Below are 25,822 nucleotides of genomic sequence, written 5' to 3' on the forward strand. Positions count from 1 at the left end.
GACCCTGTTTCTTCTGCATATCAATGACATGTTGCAACTTAGCAACATTCATTGCTATGCGGACGACAGCACTGGGGATACTCTTTACACTGGCCGGGCAGGTATTTCTCGGGCAGTTGTCGATGAGTACCGGAACAAACTTGTGTCTGAAGTCGAAACTCTTTTACGTGGAGTCTCGGACTGGGGTAGACTAAACCTAGTCCAATTTAACCCCAAGAAGACACAAGTTTGCGCGTTTTCCGCGAAAAAAATACCCTTTGTCGCTACTCCTCTTTTCGAAAACACTCTTCTTGAAGCCACAGCCAGCATCGGAATACTTGGCGTTGACATATCGAACGACGTTCAGTTTCGCGGTCATTTGGAGGGAAAGGCTAAATTAGCCTCCAAAAAGCTTGGTGTGCTCAGCAAGGCGAGACGGTACTTCACTCCGGGCCACCGCTTGCAACTCTATAAAGCGCAAATACGGCCCCACATGGAATACTGTTCTCACCTCTGGGCGGGGGCTCCCCAGTACCAGCTCCTTCCACTTGACCGTATCCAACGAAGAGCGGTTCGAATCGTCGATGACCAATCCCTCTCCGAGCGGCTCGATCCTTTGGCGTTGCGTAGAGATGTGGGGTCACTCTGCATCTTCTACCGCATTTACCATGGAGAGTGTTCAGAGGAGTTGTTCGGATTAATACCTGCAGCTGAGTTTCAGCATCGGACGTCGAGGCAAAATACAAAATTCCACCCGTATCACCTCGACGTCCGACGTTCCACGACTGAGCGTTTCTCAAGGCAATTTTTGCCGCGCACCACCGCTATGTGGAACCAGCTGCCCACTGAAGTATTTCCGAACCAATTCGACTTAGGGTCCTTCAAGAAAAGAGCGTACAAATTCTTAAAAGGCCGGCAACGCACTCGCGAGCCCTCTGGCATTGAGAGTGTCCATGGGCGGCGGTATCACTTAACATCAGGTGAGCCTCCTGCCCGTTTGCCCCCTATTTTATAAAAAAAAAAAAAAAAAAAGAACACTACAATAAGCAAAATAATAAAGTGAACGCTCACAGTTCTAAAGAATCTGCTCCAGTGATCGGGAAGGTACAACGTGATCATCATCCTGCGTCAGTGATGGTATGGTGGGACGTATCCTTATCAAGGAGTCACAAAACTATATTTTTGTGAAAAAGGAGTGAAAACTTCCGCCAAAATGTATCAAGATACAGTCTTGATTCTAAGCAATACACTTTTTAAAAATATACCGTGGACTTGCTAGCAGGATTCTGCATCTAGTCACAAAGCACGAACTACCCAAGCCTGGCTTGAAACTAACGTTCCAGACATTGTAAGTGCTGAAGACCCCACCTAGCCCAGACATCAACCCTGTAGACTTCAAATTATGGTCAGTTTTAGAGGACTTGGCCTGCTCTAAACGACACGGCGATATGGAGTCTCTTATAAAATCTTTAGAGTAAGCCGTGGCGAAATTACCCTTGGAAACGCTGTGTAATTCCAGATTCGTGGCCAAGCCTGCTCAAAAGCAAGCCAAGCCAAGCCTGGCACAAAGCGGTGCCATTGATTTTCTTAAGTCTTAGGAGCAAGCTATGGCGAAATTTCCCTCGAAAACGTAAATCTATAGATTCCTAAACAGATTAAATGCCTGTATAAAAGCCATTTCGAATAGTTTATTTTTTTTATTTTTGCTGAGACTTAATTAATATGTAGGTATACATTTTTATATTACATCACTTCATTTAAAAATGCGGGACTGTATATACAAAAAATATTAGAAAACTAAATAAAACTACAATTAGAGGAATAACCTTTATATTCATTTCTGTTTAATTTCACTCTTAAACTATGCACTTAAGGCTACTTAACCGTGTGCGGTATAGAAAATGTCAATGAGTAATAAGTCACAAATTTAAAAAAAACCATAGACTTAGTGGTCCACAAGCAAAATTCCAACTCAATAACAGTGAAAACAAATCACGATTCCGTTCCAAATTAATCATACGAGTTTTGTATCGTAGCAACGCGTATAAAATGTTGCAAAATATTTTAACGCTACTTGTACTTACAGATGTTTGTATAAACAACAATATTCAACTCTTTTATAATCTACTAAACTGTCAAATGGTATCGAACAATTTTACAAACAGCAGTTAACGGTACACCCATGTAGAATTTGCAAAAATCTTATTCAAAACATCAACATCTTTAAAAAATTACCACTTAACACCTAAAACCCTTTGAATCGATTTCATCACTGTGAAGAGGTATTTCCGATACGTTGTCAATTGTCAAACTTTAAGTCTATACACTTATAAGTACCAATTAATTTGTTAACCGCCTTTTCAGCTTATATACAGTACGACAAAATATTTTGGTAACAAAATTAAAATGCAACCAATAAATAATGTGATGTCTTACCTGTATCAGACTTTATGAAGTATACCGTAGGTACGTAAAATAAATCAATAAAAAAAATCTAAAACATTCATGTTCAACACATCAAAAATCTGCACATAATAAAATAAAAGCGAATCAAAGCAAACTAAATAAATCTCATATATTTAAAGAGAAAAACACGTGATACATCTATTATAATTAAAAAACGTTTCGTACACAAAAATACCACAATTATACCTTATTTTATTTCTTGTTCAAAATACATCCTATCATTTTGTTAGCGCATCACAGTTTTTTTATTCAATTCATTAATAGTGCGTGAATTAAAATTTTTTGTCAAGGATTATTTTAACTGAATTAAAATAGTAATATGTTTAACCACTTTAAATAAAAAATAACTCCATATTTTTGTTCAGGAAATAAATAGAACGAAAGACAAAAAACATAGGCCGGTTCTAGAACGCCAATCAAAATCTCGAGCTCTGTCAAACCATTTCATCTGTATAAAATTTGACATATTTGACAGGGCGACGATATTTTCACTTGAGATACGAATTTCTTATTTCTTATAAATTTATGTTCTTCATATCTACATTTTAATTAAAACCCCTTAACATATTTCAATTCACGCAATATCATAAAACAATCACATTCAGCTAACAAAACACAACCTTCCATACATACTACAACTATAAATTAATATCTTAACACTAATTCCCATTTGGCTTCTTTCAAGTTGAACCATAATTATGTCTTGTAGAATTATTTTGGTTTAAAATAGCAAAAACACCATTAAATTTTTGGCAGTGTTCAATTGTATGTCGATTAATTGAGATCTAGTTACTATTATAATGCAGTATTCTATATATTATATTCATAGGTAAGTTTGCGCTTTAAAAAGTACGTAAGAAAAAAGTCTTTGAAACTCCCCTTTAATACTAGTAAATATCTTAAATCACATTACTGTGATCAATGACGTACTGTCTATTGTCTATGCGCAGAAAAACAGTTCAAAGATATTTTTTTCGCGTACATTTCGAGATATATAGAGCAGTATTATACCAGTCTTAGTAGACAAGACATAAATTTAGTTCACCCATTTTATAAAACGCGAGCGATGCGTTTTAATGTGCAACATTATAACCAACTTTAACATTTTCAAACTTTGAATTAATATGACTAAAATAGGCAATAAAAAAGCAAAAAATATTTTACTAAATGAAAGAATCCTGTATCGGTTAGTTAGGCCTACGGTCTTTCCCTGCCTCTCTATTATTATGACAATATTGGGTCTCCGTAATTTACCATTATTTCGGAAGAAGTATGATCAATTGAAATTGATTGATTGATCAAACGACGAAGAAACTTATTTCCCCTTTGCCCCATTCAGAGTACATACAAAAGCTTAACCTTATAGGGTACCAATCCTAGTCATATTCATTCAAAGTATTCCATACCATAAGAGAAATTAACAATTTAGCAACGGAAGACAAACAAAAAATTCGGAAGACAAAATAGATACATGTTTTTTTTTTGAAATGGCAACAAAACTCACCAAATAAAACAATCACTATACACAAACCTTTACACGCCCATGTGCACATTTTAAGTCTTTACCACAAAATGTTCCCACTCAGGCCATTGAACACTTCACTCGTGCCGTCTCGCTCTAACACTTCCTATACAACTTAGAGAGCAACTGATAATTGAACAAATAAAACGTACGTTGGAGTTTGGACGCTTCATAAGGTGGCAATTGCTGATAAAGCTATATCAGGGTCTGTTTAAAGATATATTCATCTTCTATTGATGTTGAACTAACGAAAAAAGGCCTTAAAACTTTTGTAATGTTAGAGTGAGAGAGCACCTTTTCTTTTGTGTTATTTAGTGTTGAGCAAGAATATGATAATTTTTGTTAATGTCTATTTTCCGTTTCGAATATTATTTGTGCTGTTCTAGCCCGAGATTACTTTATATGACTATGTGTTTGAAGATTCTCAGCGGCGCTGTCATAATGAGTAGCGAACTGTGGAATCGACACTCGATGGATGTCTCCCAGGGAGATGTACCACCAACGCAACCACTAAAATGATGGTTTGCGATGACTGCCCTTTTTGGGCGTCCTACTCTTTTGCCCCTATCATACAAAACAATGGCAATTACGTAACTGAATGAAAACCCTATCCTACTATTGTCTTTTTTAATTCCTACTCAACACTTAACAACAGAGTCTCACACTATCCGCTTTCCCGTGCGTTCGAGTGGTGTGTGGTCGCTCGAAGGCCTCAAAAGAAGCCGATCAACTCCTACTCGATGTTAGTCCGAGGTCCGTCTATAGGCATCGTGTGAAGGACCTCGTCCAGCAATTGTAGCGCTCTGGAAAATATTCGATTCTGATATTAGTTCATGCTGGCTACGTGTGGAATTGAAGATAGATTTATTGCTCATGCTAATGTCAAACACACTATGCTTTGGGGCTGTTCAAGTAGTACGTAAGCACATTAACTACAACTTAACTTAACCTTCCTCTTGTCACCAAAAGTAAGAAAAGCTCTCAAAAATAATAGTACGTAAATGTATTTTTTTGTAGGGTACTTCGACAATGCATTTAGTTTTCAAGCAAATACAGTGTGTGGGTAATATGTGTAAAAAAGTAAATAATTACTGTATTTGTAAATAATTACAAAATAAAAAATATTTTGCCAAAAATCCACGACAAGACGGTTTATATGGAAAAGTATTTTTACATACTACTTACTTGACCTGATGTCACATATTTAAATAATAAAAAAAGTAAAAGTACCCACCTGTGTAAATGTACTTCGACCCAGCAAGGTGTCTCCTTAATAGAGCTGCGAGGGTAGTCAGGCCCCCATCCCTTCACAAACGACAGGCGGACGATGCACAATCTTCTCAAATCATCTACTCCTATACCTGCGGCCGCTGATAAACCTGGAAGTGGATACCAAAAGTTGCGCAATTAATGAATAAGCTTATCTTTTTTGGTAGTTTTTAATTCTATATTATCAATCGATCCACACGTTCAGCCCAGTTTAAGTCGAAATCAATTAATTTTTCTTACAGAATCGCTCTCCTGGAATTTTGACTGAATTCAATTATATATATATTATATGGTTACGGAACATGAAAATAAGTTCAATATAACGAAGGAGGATCTCCTTAGAAAATTATTAATTTACATATTTGAAAAGAACTCTGTCTTTAAAGGAAATCAAGAATAAAATGTTTTCGAATGTGCCTTAGACCCGGTTAGTCACCTCTCAGCAGTTACAGGGCGATATAACTTTCTTGAGACTTACGTAATATATACTATATGCTAGACTACATGACTTGTGTTATTTAAAAAAAAATATTAAACTTACATTTGTTCATCCCCGGATGCGCAGGCGCAATATGTCCAGCGACGGCGGCAGCCTGCGCAGCTGCGGCCGCTTGAGCAGTCGCCGCTTGCGTCTGCATTTGGCGATGACATTGACGGAGATCAAATACCTAGAATACATGATTAATACATTTATCTATCTCTCTCTCTTTCTCTCAATAACTTTATTTATATAAGTAGCCAAGTACACCTATGAACGTCAACAGGAAAGATGTTAAATTTATTCTTAATTTGCATTTACTACCAGTTGGCAAGTCTTGCGCGTAAGGCAAGAAGAACTGGCAAGAAACTTTCCGCCACTCTTTTTAATTGCCATAAGTGCAATGCAATGCAAATCAATACTAAGGATTCAGTCAAATGCGTTTATTAAATTAAAAGCATTATTGATTAATTTACGTTTAACGAGAGATTTGAATTTATTCAGTGATAATTCTCTAAGTTCGTCGGCGTTCGTTGTAAAAACGAATACAATTTTCATAAGGAGTTGTCAATTTTCTGGAGCCTGGTTGGTCGTAAACTTAGATTAGTTTTAAAATCGTCACCATTTGTATTAAAATCGTTTTTATTTTTTTGTATAACATCAAAATTAAATATAAAATCAAACCGTACTATTTTTTCTCAAATAAGTTTGACATATTTGACAGTGCTCAAGCTGACATTGAGACTTCAGATATTTATTGGAATATCCGGCTGTTTTATCCCAGATCTCTCACCTTAATACAAGCAGAGGGATATATCTTATGGACTGCATCCCCTGGAGCCCTACCAGCCTCTCGATCGAGGTAATAGGACTGCACAAACACCGAGTGGTCTGAAAGACATCGTAACCATACGTCGCCTTCGCCACGCAGGTCGAGTTGAACGCCTTTACCTATGTGTAACCTGAAATATACATTGTATATGAAATTTTATATGGCTTTTTAATTAGATTTTCATGCCGACCACTAGATGGCAGTAGTTGCATTTAAAAACGCCATACTACTTTACTTAGCGAATTTTATATACAACCTGTATATAAAATTAAATTAATTTACACCCGAACGGGCCTAAACACCTCCTTGCGAGGAGGGAGGGTATAACAAGATCATTGGAATTAATTTAGTTTCTTCTGAGTTATCCAAGACTAGCTGGTCTAGCGGGTTCTGAAGGGACCTTTTAATCAAAGAATTATTAAAGCAGTTTGAACATATAGATTGAGTGCGTTCAAAATGACTTCATGAATAGAAGTTGAAATCGTTTGTACCTTAGGTGTGACTGTAACACTATCCGTTTGTTCATATAAGTATCAGTCTAATTTCACTCTTTTAACCGAAGTACTAACGCTGTGATTAAAAGAGACAGACAAGTAATTTAGGTAAAGGGCGCAATTAGACCGATTCAGTTTTTATAAATAATGTAAATATCTATGCATTAGGTTTGCACTCAAGACACAGGAAGTATTTGATATTTTTAAATCAAAGAATTCCTTACCTAGCTCTTTCACTCTGTTCAGTTCTGTGAACATTACTTAACGCTCCCAGGCAGAATCTGTTGCCACCAGAGGGATCCACATAGCCATCAACCTTGAAGAAAAATATTATTAAAACAAAATAAAAAAACAGGTCACCCTCAAAAACACTTTATATTAAAAGGAGGTCATACTCAAAAACATTTTTTAACTAAAAAGGGGTCAATGTCAAAAACATTATGTAGGTACTAAAAAGAGTTAAACCTCAAAAACATTTTTAAACTAAACAGAAGTTAACATCAAAAACATGTTTAATATTAGTATATAAACAGATCATACACGAAAACAATTGATACCAACTCACAGTAACATTAGGTCGACTAGAGGGCACTTTGAATGTCTCCCCGACCTGCGTGTCCAACTCAAAGTACGCGACCGAACACCAGTACTCCGGCGCTGGCTGGCTAGATAGAAGACCGCCGGGGTTGCCATTATCTGTATATTATAAAACAGATTTCCATTCCAGAAAGTGTCGCCAAGCAATCAGTGTCTTTTAAGGTAAATTCCACGAGATTTTCTCGACAACAAAGCCTTGGCCTAGGCTATTAATTATAAATTAATTTTATACATTTATAAAAGTACAAGAAATCTGCAATGTCTTCCAACAAATTGATATACATAAAATAATCTTCCTTCTTTAATAATGGCCACATTTTAAGTTTATTTATGTATCATTTTATTTAAGCTTATTTAGAAGCTTAACACGCATTCTATAGATACACTTTTCCTAAAGTGCTATAACCTTTTTTAAGATTAAGCAGATTTGTTAAAAAAAATACATAAATGGTATGCCATATTTTACTACATAATAACAGGCTAAATAATGAAGTTAATTTATTTATTTACGGCTGTATAAACTTACAGTAATGATGATGGTGTGGTGGTGCGTCCACAGGAACTGGCGGTGCGGCCGGCGGTGGCGCAAGGCTCTGCGTATACGTTAGAGTGTTATTGCCCGTCCAGGTACCTGTATATACCTTCATATTAAAGTTTACGTACATGAATGTCAACACATTAGTTAGCAGATTATGCGTACACATTTCTACGGTTCTAACGACTTTTGACGGCGTGCTGGGAGCTTCCGATATAGAAGTTCACAAACATTGCGTTCAGATGCTCTAGTAAAAAGCTCTATTTTGATTCAAAAAATCTAAAAGCCCCTCAGTTTTTTCCAATCCTAAAATATAGTTATAATCAATACAAATCAAATAAGTTTAATACCTTTTGAGTAATGATACTTGTAAAAAACACGTCTTAAATACGAAAAATTTCAAATTAATAAAAATCATCTTTATGTAAATCTTATCCATTATTGTTACACAAAACATTTTAGTTAGGACTGGTGTCTCAGTGCCGATTTTAAACTTTAAACACAAATTTCTCGGTAACCCGCGGGGCTCGCGGGATTGGTAGAACTTTTCGTTGAGTGAAGCACCACGCAGGTTTTGTAATCACTTTGAAAACCGGCGGCTTTTAGCGACGGTTCCTAGAATTCAGTTAATTAAGTCGTGGGTAGAGAATATTCAACCATCGATCGCTTCGCCACTGCAGGTCGCGGAGCATCCACGATGATCAGTTAGAAAACATGCTGCCTTTTAGCTTCCACCGTTCTAGTTTTTAACGAACTTTGGCCTTAGAGTTAAGGACTTAGGAATGTAGTGAGGAGTCACGCTTTCACTTCGAAGGGTACGTCAATCGTCAAAATTGCCGTTACTGGTCCTTGGATTGCTTTCAAAACAAAAATATCAGAAAACATTACACAGCCTCAAACTTACTGTATGGTGTGAAATATCGGCGAAATAAATTATGTAATTTTCTTCGAGAATGATCGAGATGCAACGGTTACAGTGACGGGCGAGCGGTATATTTTCATAATTCATAACTAAGAAAAACACTTTTTAAACGGATTAAACCTATGTATTATTATTGAAACTGATAATTATTTACATAATTCTAAATTTAATTTTTTTTTCTCCGACGTTTCGCGTGCTTTTCAGCGTGCGTGGTCACGGTGACTGAAGACAAAAGGTGTTAAATGTCAAAAGTATCACAGCTGCAGAGAAAGTTGTTTTATCTGTATTTATTGCCCCGACGTTGATATCGACTAATTTCATTTTAACAAAAGACAATACTATATTCATAACTTTTTTGTACCGCAGCTGCATGGATAGGGTATGGAAATTATTATTATTATTAGAAAAATGGGGCCCAAACAGCTAGGGTCTCCATGGACACACTAAAAGCGTCGTTTCCGGAAAGAATCTTAAGCCGCTTTGGAGACATATTGTGGCCACCCAGATCCCAACATAACCCCAGCTGATGTTTTATGGGATTATCTCAAAGCAAGAATTTATGATAGCCCCTCTAGAATTTTGAGCAGTTGAAGATTATAACGATAGAAGTAAGAGCTCTATCAGACTCTCAGACGTCTTGAGAGTCTTGCTCTTCTAGTCCGCTTTGAAGAGTGCGTTCACCGTGATCGTGAAGACATCTCGACTAATATTCCGTACATAAAATCCGCACTAATACAATATGATTTACTGCAATTATAATATTACAAATACAATTTGTTTTTTTTTATAAATAATTAAAGTTTAAAATCGGCGCTGAGACACCCCTATATTTATAAAAATTAAGACTTTCAGAAATTAATTTCTTGAAAAGTTTTGATTTGTGGATTTAATTAGTTACATATGTTCTGAAATGGTATATATATAGGCAAGACAACGAGCTGCTAGTTTTTCAGTAACTTTTTAATCTGTTTATTTATTTTACATCCCTAAAATACTGATTAAATTTAAAAACAATGTTAATACATATATTACCTTGTTGATGCTGAGTGCGATGGGGCAAGGGGCTTTGCTGAGGCGGACTTGTCGCAGTGAAGCCATTCTGTTGAGGTTCATTTGGAGATGCTACAGCTGTAACTGGTACTGAACTAACAGTTGATACCGCCGCTGAGCCTGCTGTAACATAAATATAATTTAGAAATATCCTGAATGCATACAATTTTTTCTAAATCTTAATTGGCGAATTCAAACGAATAAATAATATAACTTTTCAGTTTTATGATAAAATTCATTAGCCAACGTGTTTTGATGACGTAAAATTTAAAACTTTTTCAGAAATATATAAACCAATGGCGCTATAACCCTTTTTAGGTCTGGGCCTCAGATTTATGTATCTGTTTCATAATCATTCGTTAAACTAATAGGCAAGTAAATGTTCAGCCTTCTATGCGTGACGCACGCAGTCAACTTTTTCGGTCTAAGGCAAGCCGGTTCCCTCACGATGTTTTCCTTCGCCGTTCGGGCGAATGTTAAATGCGCACATAGAAAGGAAATCAGTGCACAGCCGGGGATTGAACCCAAGATCTCAATGATGAGAATCGCACGCTGAAGCCACTAGGCCAACACCGCTCATATATAATTATTTGGTGTATCTGTTAATTTATGAATTCACTTCGACTCACTCTTTGACGAATTTTGATGTTCATGTATTACAACTATATTAAGATAATGTTTACAGTACAATCTACTTACTTAACCTACCTGGCATTGACTGCGTAAGTTGTGTGTCGGCTGATGTTTGTTCCGTTGTGAAGAACGTGTTGTTCGCGCCATCTATAATAGGAGTAGATCCTCCCGGGGACATAGTAACTGGCATAGCCGCTAAAAAATGACATCCTAATGAAATTCAAGGATAACAAAAATTTCTGATTTTGGGAGTTGAACTTTAAAAAATAGAGAGATGAATGATATACATTATTTCTATGTCAAAATAAAACAACTCCATAAAACAAATAAAAGTGATCAGGCTAAATCAAGTGCAAATAAAATATTAAAAGCTTACAATGATTCATTCTCCACATAGTTCGCGCATCCATTGTATCTGGTGGTTCCAGTTTTGGTGCTATAGCTCTTTGCTGACCCATCACCATTTGCTGAGCATTCATTGACATCCCTTGGCTTATATTTGTGATTTGTGGAGCGCCAGGTGACATCTGGTTGGGTGCCGACGCCATTCTAGGCGACGCCATTTGTGGCACATTCGACCCCATCTGTGGGGTACCGGGACCCATCTGAGGTGTACCAGGACCCATTTGCGGTGTTCCGGGTCCCATTTGGGGAGTGCCAGGGCCCATTTGAGGTGTACCAGGTCCCATTTGTGGCGTACCAGGACACATTTGTGGTGTGCCGGGTCCCATTTGAGGCGTTCCAGGGCCCATCTGTGGCGTTCCAGGTCCTATTTGTGGTGTAGTTCTACCCATCTGGGGAGTACCAGGACCCATTTGCGTCATTTGGCTATTCGGATGGTTAGAAATCATTTGTGGCCCAGGCGAATGCCCCATTTGTGGCGCCCCAGGTCGTAGAGGGCGCTGTCCATGCGGCGAAAACATATTCGGTACGCCATCTGGCGCTAACGGAAATGCAAAACAAATTTGAACGCACAGCAAATTAAATAAAAGACATTTAAAATAATTACAAAATGACACACAAACAGTAATTGGATTTTAGACAATTTAAAGTTTTTATCATTACTATACTTAACAATTAAGATTTATCAAAACAAGTAGTTACCTTTTTTTGTAAACTATAAATTGCCTTATTAAAGTCATGCAATATAAAATAATTCTCACTTTGTCCTTGATTTAATATAATATTAGTTGTTTGAAATTGTTGATGGTGGTGTCCTATAGTAGTATGTGGATGTCTTGGGCTGGTAGCGTGGTGTTGTATTGTGACAAGCTCTCCAGTATCCATGTCCATACCATTACCTCCAATCCCAGCGGTATACTCATCTTTTACTAGCCGACTAGGCCCTGATTGGAGTGTAAGGTTAGATAAGTCTGAAATAAATATTAATGACATATGTAGACATCATTCATAATGTCTAAAGTAAAGTAAACTGAAGAATCTTTTAATTTAAAAAATAAATTATGAATTTTTACCTGTTTAATCACCATTTTATAAATGATACAACATTACAATTAAATATTATTTACAAAAATATGTTTTAGCTTTTTGTCAACTTTCTCAAAAATGTATAACAAGAGATAAAAATATAAAGTGCAATTCTGTTAATGAAATTGATTCAACACAAACTAATTTTATGCAGCTATTGTTTTTATCAGTAGGCATTAGTGCCAGGTAGTGTATAAAAGGAAATCAGATTTTAATACATTAACAAAGTAATTAACTCACCAATTCCAGGGGACACAACCCTTTCATAGTGATATGGATTAACACACACTGAATCACACTTTAAGTCAAATGCAAACTGACAGAATTTTACATGTTTTAGTTCATTTTTGTGCAGGTCCGGCCAGCGCCAAATTCTAGCATATATAACATGTGGAAATCCTTTTCTTCCCGCAACCTGATTTGAATAAGATAGAATTAACAAATGAAAGGACAGACAAAATAAGCTGAATTATACGACTGTTACTAAATGTACTAAGACTAAACCAGGTTTGATATTTGAATTAACATAGAATTTTGATCTTACTAACTTACAATTCACTCTCTTTTTAAATAAATCTTTATTATTTATGAAGAAAATATAACTAAGATACAATAACTTACTTTCAGTATTCATCTTAGCAAGTTTACAAAAGTTGTATCTCTGAATAGCTTGCCGATGTGTAATAAAAAGTACCATAAAAGAAACTACAGGCTACATCTCAAGGTAATTATCTAACATAACCAAATATATATTCTTTGAAGTAAATATTTTATGAACATAGCATTAACGTACTCACCTGTAGTCTACCATCTAATGTCCTTTGAATTGTTACACATTTACTTGGATGTGCTCCATTAGTGGTAATAGCAGTAATCAATGAATCCAGTTCATCTCGTTTCTCTTTTAATTTTTTTACTAAAGACTCAATAGCTCTCTTTGAGAATCCTTCACTCTCACCTCCTTGCCGATGGCACATTAACGAGTGAACGATACTAAGACAGGCATCTGCCGAAGTAGGCGCTGTCGTATTCATGACTAAAACAAGAAAATCTTTTAAATATACTCGCTAAGCAATTATATTCAAATGTAGTCTTCTATCTAATTAATTAATTCACGATTTCGCATTAACCAAGCGTACGATGATTATATGCAAAAATAGGCAATCTATTTTTAAAAACAGACTACACTATTCAAGAATATATCATTATACTTCACTTACTAAGCGTAAACTGTAGTTATTTACTTCAGTTTCTAAATCTCAGCAATTATTCATAATATAATGACAAAATCGATGAAAATAATGATTAATGTAAAGCAATCTCTATTATTACAAGATTAAGGAAGTATTTTTACTTACTTGCTTATTACAAAATAAATTTAGTTTATCCTATAAATATAAATTTCTCCTCTACATAAATTCTTAATCATTTGTTAATAGAAAAATCTCATTTCCTTTTAATCAAGACAATACCAAAACAGTGCGACATTTTTGGTATTCCCTTTTCGATTTTACCATTTTCAAGGATTTATAGTGATGGGCATAAACCGTAATCGTAAATAAATTGTAAACATAACCCAGTCAAATAATCGATTAACAGTAGTTTAGTTCGTGAAACCGATGTTTTAAAAACGCGGTGATATATTTAATAAAAGTATAAATATCACGTTACGAGGCTTGGCAAAAGCAGAATAAACACGTATGGTGCCTGATTCAAAGACGATTAAATTTTAACTCAGTTGGCTTCACCCGCCGCAGTCTCTGTTTCTGTGCTGTAGGTTTATATTGCAGTTTGCACCTACCTCGTTGTAGTTTCTTGTTGTCTGTTACTATTTCATTATTACATTAAATTTTAAATAACATAAAATAAAACTTAATTAACTATAGGAATTCTCTTCTAAAGTTTGAGACTTCTTTATCAGATCAGAATAAATTCCATAAATATTCACATGGACTTAGCTTAACAAAAAATGTATGTATGTATGTATTCATTGGCACAAGAATCGGCAAAATGACACACACACACACATATTATGATGATTGTAATTAATAATAAATTATTTTATTAATAATTATCTAAAATCATCAAATTCGATGTAATACCATCGAATCAGAAGCATAGTAGCAGTATATTAAAGTGAGTGATGTGCTTGTTGGGTACACCACAGATGCAAATCAAAACGTAAATGAATAGACAAGCATGAATAATTGATAATTAACATTATTAAATGAAAACTATGTCACTTATGAATGACGTTTACTGTCTCGACGTCCCGGATTTTGACTTCGTTTTGAGTTTTGACTTTTTTAATGTTTGAACATTGGGTTTTCTATACGAAATATCAATTAATTTTGATTATTTCGTCTAATTAGATTCCTTGTTTTTATCTTCTACTATTAGGATTCGTTAGATTCATGAAGTCTAACATGGTTGATTATCTCTATCCATTTTAAACAAAATGTGGGTTGACTTATCCTGTTGACGGAGTAATATTTTGGAGTGTTGTAGATAGAACTAAGCGGAATAGTTGATGATGAAAAATGAAGGGTGTAGATAGCTCTGCGGCAAACAAAGACGGGATGCAAAACAAACCAATAATAACATGTAAGTTATTATAAAAGTGTCTACCAACTAAATGTTTCTTTATCCTGTTTTAGAGGTCATTATTAATTATACCATTTTGTATTATTAGGCGCGGGAGACTGGAACTTGTTTTGTACCCTGGAAGCTCCGTTAGTTGCAGCAATTCCTCAGGATTCCTGTGAATGGCGAAGGTCTTTTGGGAGGATAACAAAATTTGTTTATTTAGAGGCATCCTTCATAAAATTTAATAAGGACAAAGTGCAATCAGAACTAAATTTATTGAAACGTCCTATATTACATATTTATTGGACTGATTGTGTGGTAAGATATTGCTTTGTATTTCTACAAGAATAAGATTAACAAATGAATCATGTATGTCTGTAAAAGTAGTAAAATAGTAGACAAAAGTCAAATAATGTTACAAAAATTCTTACAGGATATAGAATATTATAAAACAACTCTTAGGGAAGATATAGAAGTATGGTTCAAACAATTAGAAAAAAATAATGTATCTGACTGGATGATTGTTTTAGTGGAAACTTATGATATAAGGAAAACAAATAAACTTTTACCAAGAACAACAGTTCTAGATAAAATTAAAGGAGATTTTGCTATAAAGCAGACCGAAGATAGATTTATATCTGTAATTAATCCTATTAAATCAGAGGCCAGAAGTGCAGAGTCATGGAGAGCACTAGTTGCAAAACTACGGCATTTAGTTTTAGTATCCTATAATAAAGCATTAAATAAGTTTGAGGAATATATGAGAGAACAGAGAGAAAAAAGGAATGACCCACAATGGGATTATTGTAAATATTTTATTTTGCAGGTTTGTATTTTTTCACCTCTTATCTTTTAAATACATTATATCCTGTTTTCATCAGTAATTAATGCAATATTTATAAGAAACAATAAAAATGCTTGTTTTATTTCAGGAGCAATTAGCATTTGTTCTTGAAATGCTTGGATTATATGAGGAAGCTCTTGTCCAATATGATGAGTTAGATGCTTTATTTTCTCAATTTGTACTCAATTCTAATGTAACAGAGAGTCCTAAATGGCTTGACACATTTAAACAACAAATTACATCATGGCAAGCCATCAGACTGACAACAACCGTGCCAATGCATTTAAGGGAACTTATAATTAAACAAAAAGCCTCTCTATTAGACTTTAGGAGCTATTTATTTCAACGACAGAGTGCCATGTTATTACTTACTGAAAAACCAGAGGAGGTAAGCATTAATTTTATTTATCCGTACAAAACATGGACTAACTATTTAAGAAACATATTTAATAATAAAACTAGTTTGATATCTTATTCTGTAATAACGGTAGAAATGAAAGTGTAGTATATTATATACTATGACATATTATTTTTTTATATCTAGGATAAGTTGTCTGTGGATTAACTTCTATAAAAACAACAGTAAATTAATGCAATTGTTCTCATTAAAGTTCCAGTAATAAATTAACATGAAATTCTTTTCCACATGACTGTGTTATCATGTCAGTTAATTAACTGGAGTTGTTTCCTAGGCTCAAAAGGTAATTAATTTCTATTAAAAAAATTGCGTCTGTAGTTTGTTAGGCACTTGGTTAATTCAACAAGCCTGGGGGGGGGGGGGTTATATTAAGTATAATTTTAGATTTTACACAAAACAATTTAAATATAAGAGACAACAACAAGTTATTGTAACCTATTTTATTGTGCCCTGTTATTTTACAAAGCTTTAAGACTATGTTTTTCATATAATATAAATATTTATTTAATAATTCTTTATTATTGGCGATAAACATTGTGACTGTACTGCACAAATCAAATTTTGATAAGTTGAAGTAAACTGTTTCAGGTCGCTTCCCGCTGTATAAGCACAGTACACAATACATTGGTGGAGTTATCATTACTGGGAGCGCCGTCAATAGATGGCGCTTCAGCGTGTTGGGCACATTTGGCTTGCGTTGAAACGTTACGCGTTTGTGAAGCGTGCACTGATATGCAAGCTCCCTTGTTGCATAATGCTAAAGATAAGGTACCGTACATAAAATATTATGCTGTCTTAATGCTATCAAAAAATTATCAATTTCACTATAGATAAATTTATAATTAGTGCTACCACTGGGTTCAGATTTCTGTTATAAAAATTACTTTAGGCTGTATTTAAAAAAAGTAAAGTTTTCAGGAGTTTATGCACAGGTAAAACCCAGATAATTTGTCTAGCTTTGAAAACTACCTTTTGATTCGCCAATATTTTTACGTAACTTACTTCTTTAGCTTCACGAACTCGGCAAGCTGTGTGGCCTATTACCTGGTTCTCCGGAACCTACATCGGAACAGCTCCACCTAGTAGTAATGCTGTCAGCCGGAATGGGGGATACAGAGACAAATAACAAGTCCCCAACCGTGAGGCTGAAGGAGGCTTTATGCAGCAGTACATGCTTTCAGCAGTACTATTTGGAGTTAGCCGAATTGGCTATGGGGACGTATAAGCATATTGGAAGATTAAGGTTAGTCTTACCAATATATATTTTTTTCGTATAAACTGCATTGTATACAGTCCAAGAGTATTTGATATGTTTACAGAATGATTAAAGAAGTTTTGCTGTTACTGTGTTTTTCTCCACAGAACTATAACTAATCATAAAAACAAACTTAGCTTTCATAACCTCCTTATGTGACTCATTTACAGTAGTAATTAAACATTTTTTTTTTTGTAAATATATATTTCGTGCATTATTATTACCTTTAGAGCTGTCGTAAAAATATGAATATCCAACTAAAAAGTGCTTTGTGGCTGAGATAGCTGAAACATAAATCTTATTACAAGTAATTTATTCATGAGAAAAGCTTTTTAACAAATACTTGTATTTTTGCAGATTTGCTCGTCAAATTGGTAGAGACTTAGCGGCTTTCTATTCGGAGTTAGGCGAGACCAGCAAAGCGGTTGTATTTCTCGTGGACGCCTTAAGATCTTACGAGGAACAAGGCTGGCATGAGCTTGCAGCTCAAACGAGGCTCGAATTGGTTGCCGCTGCCAAGAAAATGAATGATTTTGACAGGTTGAAAATTGGAAAATTCATTTGTAACAAATGGTTGATAAATTTAATTAACAATTTCCATAAATCTCTTACAGATACACTACACTATCAGCAAAAATTGCAAGTACAGCTGAACTAGAGATCCTAGTCAGAAATTTCTTCTTTGAGGAAATGATGAAGTCGATCAAGCAAAATCTCACTGATAAAGATTCAGTCCAAGCGGACCTTAGCGATTGCTTTCGACTAATTTCCTCAACCCTATTGCCGTCCGAACGTGGTTATATAACAGAAAATAAGGTTCAATGTAAACTGGTTTTTGAGAGTGTTCTCCCAAAAGACGTGGTGTGTACGAAAGCTACCATTTGTATAGACCCCTGTGAAATAGAGAAGACGCCGGTGAAAAATAAGACTGATTTAGGTATACAGGCTAGTCCGAACAAGTCTAGTGATGATGTTTCTAGTTTTAGTACAAGGTAAGTGAGGATTAGTTTTTTATAAAACTTGGGGCAAACGCACAGGAGGCTCAACTGATCTTAAGTTATACCGCCGCCCATGGACACTCTCAATGCCAGAGGGCTCGCAAGTACGTTGCCGGCCTTTTAAAAATTGATACGCTCTTTTCTTGAAGGACCCTAAGTTGAATTGGTTCGGAAATACTTTAGTGGGCAGCTGGTTCCACGTAGTGGTGGTGCGCGGCAAAAATAACGCTCATATTGAAGTACTAGAGCTGAGTGTGATTTTGTATATTTATAACAGCTACGCGTTGTGCTAATAATGTATGAAGTCTGTAACACCCTGGGTATAGGAGAAACCTAAATGTGTGTTTCATTTATAACTTACAGGTTATCCTTCTGACACATTAGGTTTGATGCGATGTAGAGTGAAGAAAATAGCTCTACGAACAAGTTACTTTCCTTTAAAAGAAAATTAAGTTCTGAATCGATAGGGTTTGAATGCAGCATTCTCTGAAATTATATTATAAATCATATAATCAATTATTGAAAATAGTTAATGTTTTCCGTCTGTATTGTTTATCCGGGAATACAAAAATATATTGGTTTATAATCGAAATGTTGTGTAGTTACTTCTAATCCACGGCATTCTTAATAAAACTAGCTTTATTAAGCACATCTGAGCTTACTCTAACTTCCAATTGCGATACCGGCAGCAATCCTGATCCCAAAAATGAATTTTTGTACCGCGCTAACCTTAGATTGCGAAATCAGCGCTACGGGAATTAAAAAAAAACATAGTAAATGCATACAAAAATGGAAAGTTGAACGTTTCTGTAAAGGCACTAAAGCTATCTCTCTCTCTTCAGACAAGTTCGTTCGACGTAGCTTAAGTTTGAGCGTCGTGGTGATCAAAGAAACTTCTGGACCGGACTTTCTGGTTCCACCTGTCCAGCACCTCTTACTACAATGTATAGTTTTGAGGACGATGAATCTTTCACATAAACGGTCTATCTGGTTGGTGAACTGCCACATGATCTTTTGCCTTCTGTGTTACCAACCCCGATCACTTTCTCCAAGTTCTCATCGCCTTTGCGCATTGTATGGTCGAAATATGATATAATTCGTTGTCGGCACATGGTAGACAGGCGAATCCGTATGCGGTATTGGTCAGTTTGGAAGTCCAGGGTCTTCTTAACATTCGCCTCCAGCACCATATCTCAAAGGCATCAATTCTTTGCCTTTCTCGAGCCAATATAATTCTACTTCATACAGGATTATAGGGGTACTAATACTAGAGGTCGTATCGATCGGAATTCTGGTTTTGATACCAATTTCTCGTTCCTTCCAGATGTTGCTTAAACGTGTCATGGCATCTTTAGCGATTCGCCTTTTTATCTTGAGACAGTGCTGCCGGTGTTAGAGACTGAACCTGTATAACTTGTATTCGAGTGGTTACTAGTAATTTATTGTACTTTTCAGTATAAGACTGGATGACTTAAAACCCAAGAATCCTCTATTAGATCCAATGCAGATTACCTCAAAACTCCATTTTAAAGAAGATAAATCCCTTCAAAAGGCCACTATAGAATGTCAAAACCCAAAAATGATATTAAAAAGATCGGATAGCACGAAGTATCGTAAACCAGTTCCACAAGTAAAATCTAACTGTGAATTTTACCTAAGCTGTACTGACTTCATCATAAAACCAGGCTTAAATGAAGTATTATTTGAGTGTATACCGACCAAATGCGGGGTTTTTAAGCTGGGTGTAATATCTTTATTGGTCGAGGGGAAAATAGACTTTATATCTGATGTGTTAAGTTCCAAAATGGGTTTCGAAGTGATAACACAAGGCGTGAGTGTGTATTTGAATAAAGTTGAGCCAAAGAAGGATTTAGTTGCGGGTTTGGAACACGATATGGAGTTAGTTGTCACTAATGGTTGTTCGAGGATGGATGAGGTATGAACTTTATTAAATTTATGCAAATTTACATATTTACAAAGCCTTATTTATTTCAGTCCACCACTTGTGTGCGTGGAAGTAAAGTAATTTTGGCATTTCGCTATGAAATAATCATAAAATTGCGATATTCAATGAAATAAACGCTTCTCCATTGCATACCACATATAGTTTTTTTATATATTATAATTTTTTAAATAAAACTACATAAATAATTATTAAACGTAAGTAAAGGCCCGAAACTAAAAGCATTATGAAATATATCTAGATCAGTGTTTCCCAACGTAGGGCCCACGTTCCCACTGGATGGTAATTTGAATGTTAAGGCTATTCGCAAAAAAAAAATTAAATAATTATTTGTAATTTCATTTCATTATGATCATATGTTTTAAAATCTACTTAGTGTTTCGTTAACATGTATGTATTTAGTATGTTATATAGGGAGGCATAAGAATTTTAGAAGAGGCATTAGGGGCAGAGGCATTAAAAGGGTTGCAAGACACCGATCTAGATCTTTTTATTAATAGTAGAAAAGAAAACAATTCCGTAACTCTGCCTACATAATACAACCAGTTACTTAAGAGATGGCTAGAGTATGTTTTTTTCTTGTAGAATACAACAATACACCTTAAAGCGTCGTCGGGCCTTCATCTCCGATATGGAGTGAACTCCTTACTGTCCCGGGAATTAACGATACCAGTTGAGGCATCAGAACCGTTTCATACTACAAAAATTCCTTTACGTCTGTTCGCTGTTTTGTTACCAAAGAGGGAAAAAAGTATTGAACACACGGTGAGTGTGTGACTAAACTACTTTTAATATATTTTAATTGTTTAATGTTTCTCGACATTATCGTATTGGCATAGTCTGTAAGGGTTAAAAAGAATTAAGGAAGGATACAAATAATTTATATATTTATACATACTGTATTTCTGTAATAAATAAATAAATATTGTACGTAAAAATATGCGCATTCCATACTTTTGAAAACTGCACTACTGAAATCTTTTTCAATAACCCTAAGAAATAAATGAAAGGTTCTAGAACCATTAAGCTTGTTTATTTTAACATTTTATTATAATTAATATATTTTTTTACGCCAAGATTGGCACTCACCAAAATGTTGATCTATCATTGCCGCTTATTCCAGGTGTGGCTAACCTGCCCCTGGTTAGAGTCAGTAATGGAGGTCCCTCTACATTTCTCTCCTCCTATGATAGCAGCCTGGAGGCTCCTCACCTCCAATACTCGAAAGTTCGTCCATGTCACTCTAAAGTCTACAGTCGGACATCTCATACAACTGGTACTGACAGAGCCTAAATTGGAGTGTGATGGCAACACTACTGTGTCCAATCTTAATCCAAAAGCACATGATGATATGGTAATTTAAAACTAATTTCTGTTTCATTACGTAATATAAATATTGTTTTTTTTAATGAAATACTTAGTGCATTCATTAATTATATAAATGAATAAATAGGGTAAGTAGAAAAAACGAATTGTTATGTTTGTATTTGTAATATTATTATTGAATGTGTAGGTAGTCAAATCGCGACGGTATTAAATAGATGTTAAAGAAAAAGTGTTGTTTTATACACGGTGGTCGATGTTAGTCTAAGCAGCAAGAGCAGTCGCTCTTAATATTTAATACATCCTTAATGCTAAATACCTTATGCGATAAAATAATAAAAACTAAGCATTTTGTGTAATAGTTGTATTAACGCTTACAGTGCGTTCCGGATATATGTGTGACAATGTAACTAGGTAGCCAGTATGTAGGTTAAGTTTCGTTGTGCATTGCTCCCAAGCTCATACTATTGCATATGAAATGGACTTTTATTATACATAATAGTTATAAAAGCAAAACAAACAGAATAGAAAACTAGCCGTGAAACCTTTCGTAAAATCGTTTATTTTAAAACATATATTTCTGTAGTGTATTTACTTTATAAAATGTAGTCTAAAAAAGTAATAACATTTTACTTAAAACAAAATTTCAGAAAATATCATCAGACGGAACAACGGCGTCGTTTATGTGGGAACTACTGAAAGATCCTTTGGTTAAAGCTGGTCCTATGAAGGCTACATTCACGGTACAATACCGATTGGAAGATGAAAAGGTCTCACGTACGTTCACGTGCCCGATTGACATACAAGATTGTACGACACTGTTCGTTATACGTACGAAATTGGAACCTGGAAAAGGATCGGATTTCTGCAGAGCAAGTCAAGTGTGTTGTCTGCATTTGAGCGTTCAGAGGGTAGGTTAAATCTGCATTTGGCTGAAAGATCTTCAAATCACCTTTCTTATATATATCAATATGCACATGTATAAATAACAAGTCTCAATATGGACTAGCCGCTGGAGCCAAAACAGTCTTAACAAAATAAAAAAAAAACTACTTCGAGTCTCTTAAGCTTTGTTCAAGTACATACAGAAGTAACAGTAAAAAGTTTTTTTTAGGTGAATGAAACTGAATACACATCATTGATGTATGAGGTGCTGGCTGATCAGACTATGTGGGCAGTCTTAGGGAGAACTGCTGGTAGGATTAATTATATTTATTCTTACTTGTAATTTGTACTTTTTTGTAACGAGCAGTATTGGTCTAGTTACACTAATGCCTAAAGTCGTAGATTCCATCTCCGGCTGTGCTCTAGACATATTTGATGTTCGTTCGGTGAAGGAAAACATCGTGAGAAAAACGGCATTATGGATTCAAATAGTCAGGGGGGGACGTATGTCAGGCAATGATAACTTACTCTTTGAAAAAATAAATCTAAAACTAAAAGGTTGCAACGCCATTTTTTTTTTAATTTTTGTAACTACCAAAGAGTTCGTAATATACCTACCAAATGACAATGAGGAACTTATTGCCTATTATACCATCATATTATTTCCCCGAATTATAAATACGATCGTATTAACCGGGTCTATAAACGAAGACGAAATCAATATTTTTTACAGGTGTAATAACAATGGATTCGTCCACCGGCGAGCCTCAAAATGTAACATTAGATGTGATGCCACTCATGGCAGGTTATCTGCCGCTACCAACCGTCCGATTGTCCAAATACATCGCTGCTAATACCAAAGGTTACTAAAAAAAACAATTTCTTTTAGTAAACATTCTATATTTAAAAAAATATTAATATATTTTTTATTTTATGTGTGAATATACTGTAGTCGATGTGTGATAAATGGGTAAAAACTCATTGATAGAAATTATTGGTCTACCCTCATCAAATTGTCAAGTGACTGCCACTACGCATGTCACCGTAGAACATTCCGGAACCTTATGCAAATACAATATAACTATTTTTTTATATATTTCACTGTGAACTGTGCTTTAAATGTATTACCGTATTTTAAGATTGTTTTCCAACGTAAGCCATTATAGCAAGGATACCAGTGTCGAGGTCTAATATCAAATACTAAATTTGCTTTACAGATCCCAAGAAGGATATTTCAGCGCATCCCCGGTTAGAACCATTTGGTCCAGGTCAAGTGTATCACGCTGGTAAAACAAAACAAGTACATGTATTGGCGCCTGCGCCTAAGGAACATCTGGATATTGTTGTTTGAGTTCCTTTGTGACAAAAAGGTAAGAGTTGGTGTTAGGTTACTTTTTCCCACATATTTAATGGGTTAAAGCGGTTATTTTGTATAAAACATTTTATTACATTATTGTTTAATTATTCAAAAGTCGCGGGCAACATCTATTGGCTGATCCCTAAACGTAACACTTATTAAGGAGTTTGAAATTAATTACAATGTATTTGTTTTTATTTTCTGTTTGTATAAATTGATTGCTCATGGTAATAGAGAATAAATGCAATGTTAAAATCCATTATATTAAGGATTAATTCTTTAGTTTTCTGAGAGTAGTTACTCAACTTAAGCTCTGCCCACACTTAATTTAATTACTTTAACTACCTTTGTCCAAAGACAGTTTTTTGTTATAGTTTTTAAATTTGTATACCTGCCATTTAATAAATACTCCTTACGTATAATAGCAACCGCAAATAGCCCAATGTTGTTGTTAAAATAGGTTACTTTGTTTTTGCCATGACATCAGTCCAGATTCGTATAATTAAAAATTACTCACAAATTCAAACAACCCAAAACAGTTTATATGACAACAGTTTTTGTGTTTATATTAGTTTTACTGACTGAATCCATTTGAATAGTAGTCATAGAGTACATCGAAATTACGTAGTCATAAGGCATTATAAACATGCTGTTTTGATATTAATTATTTTATAACACTAACTAGTTCTGTTTTAATACCTATTAAAATAATCTATATGGTGACTGCTAAGTAAGGAAATCTAGGAGATATTGTCAAAAGACATTAACCTGCCTTTATAAAATAAAAAATTAAAGAATTTACAAATGTCAAACAGGTAGCAACAAAATATTTATTTTGATATAGAAGTAAAAATATAACCAATACCAAAGTTATTCACTAAACCGAAAAAAGAAAAAATCTCAAACAAATGATTACTTTCAAAGCAGCATGTTTGTAGAAGAGCCGAAATTGTAAATTATTTATCTAAAGTTGGACCATTGCTATATGTGATAAATGTGTTGCATTGTTCTATGACACATATATAATCAAAGGTTCTATTCTTAAAAGCTTTTTACTATAAGAAAATCTGAATTTAGTATTACAACTCGGATGTTCAGAATTAAATAATATTCTATGATAAAAAATTCATAAAATTTAGCTCAATAAAAGTCCATGTTAAAATAGATAAGGGTAGGACATTTTTAATACATAGTTTTTCTCATCTCAATTATTAAGGTATAAGTTAAATTGTTATGTTTTCTTTAGCTTGTGGTTTTTATGTTAATTGTTTGTTCTTTGTGTCATTTAGATATGTTTTAAGAACAGAATTATATATTTGTTTAAGTTGTGTAACTTTTATATATAAGGTATTTTATTTTTATTGGGTGCATAATATGTCTTTGTTATATATCTTAGGGGTTCATTTAAATGCAATAAACCAATAACTATCGGTTTCATTTAGACCTTAATTGCAATTATTTTGTTGTGTTTGTCAGTGTACTGAAAAGTGAAACAAAAAAATATATATTTTCTTGACGAAATCCTATTTAAAAGTATAAAACACATTGGATTTAAAAAAAATATGAAACCAAAGGTTTATATTTTAAATAACATCACATAATTTGTTTATGTAGTTGGTATTGGTAACAAATACTCACAGTGTTTATGATATAAGTAGAGGCTTCAAAGTATATTTTCCATTATAACTTAGTAATAGAAGAAAAGCTTTCTTTTTTAGAATATTTAATTACATATTGGTTCTATTAGCATTAATCAGAAATTATCGAACTGTTGGTGTAAAAATAGATTTAAGCTGTATAGCTGAAAATTGTATTTATATTTCCTACTATGTATAATACTTAGGTGTCAATAAAAATGTTTATTGTTATCTATATTACTTTCATCCCCTTGATATAAATTTGCCCTTAAAATTATTCAGAGATGAAAC

At 34.5% G+C, this 25,822-nt stretch overlaps 2 protein-coding genes across 5 annotated transcripts; one reads left to right on the plus strand and one right to left on the minus strand.

Annotated features, from left to right (window-relative positions):
* Positions 1-1,792: 1,792 nt before the first annotated feature.
* LOC123709422 (mothers against decapentaplegic homolog 4) lies at positions 1,793-13,766 on the minus strand. Of its 4 annotated transcripts, none has more exons than XM_045660754.1 (14): positions 13,624-13,766; positions 13,063-13,301; positions 12,506-12,680; positions 11,941-12,150; positions 11,154-11,720; positions 10,853-10,972; positions 10,127-10,264; positions 8,164-8,268; positions 7,606-7,736; positions 7,265-7,356; positions 6,508-6,676; positions 5,778-5,904; positions 5,202-5,346; positions 1,793-4,770 (listed from the first exon to the last, which is right to left on the minus strand). In XM_045660754.1, the coding sequence occupies exons 2-14, from the start codon at positions 13,297-13,299 to the stop codon at positions 4,701-4,703; spliced, it is 2,286 nt and encodes a 761-aa protein (XP_045516710.1). In that variant the 5' UTR covers positions 13,300-13,301; positions 13,624-13,766; the 3' UTR covers positions 1,793-4,700. The 4 variants fall into 4 exon arrangements, with proteins under 4 accessions (XP_045516710.1, XP_045516709.1, XP_045516708.1 ...); XM_045660753.1 differs by having other exon boundaries at positions 10,127-10,267; XM_045660752.1 differs by having other exon boundaries at positions 10,844-10,972.
* Positions 13,767-14,561: 795 nt separating this feature from the next.
* On the plus strand, positions 14,562-25,753 carry LOC123709676 (trafficking protein particle complex subunit 10). Its single transcript, XM_045661172.1, has 15 exons — positions 14,562-14,869; positions 14,958-15,169; positions 15,285-15,677; positions 15,784-16,083; positions 16,702-16,881; positions 17,124-17,356; positions 17,726-17,908; positions 17,983-18,360; positions 19,822-20,302; positions 20,915-21,094; positions 21,453-21,683; positions 22,303-22,563; positions 22,767-22,848; positions 23,271-23,399; positions 23,755-25,753. The coding sequence occupies exons 1-15, from the start codon at positions 14,806-14,808 to the stop codon at positions 23,886-23,888; spliced, it is 3,441 nt and encodes a 1,146-aa protein (XP_045517128.1). The 5' UTR covers positions 14,562-14,805; the 3' UTR covers positions 23,889-25,753.
* Positions 25,754-25,822: the final 69 nt, after the last annotated feature.

The sequence above is a fragment of the Pieris brassicae genome, chromosome 5 (genome assembly GCF_905147105.1).
Source record: "Pieris brassicae chromosome 5, ilPieBrab1.1, whole genome shotgun sequence".
Lineage (NCBI taxonomy): Eukaryota > Metazoa > Arthropoda > Insecta > Lepidoptera > Pieridae > Pieris > Pieris brassicae.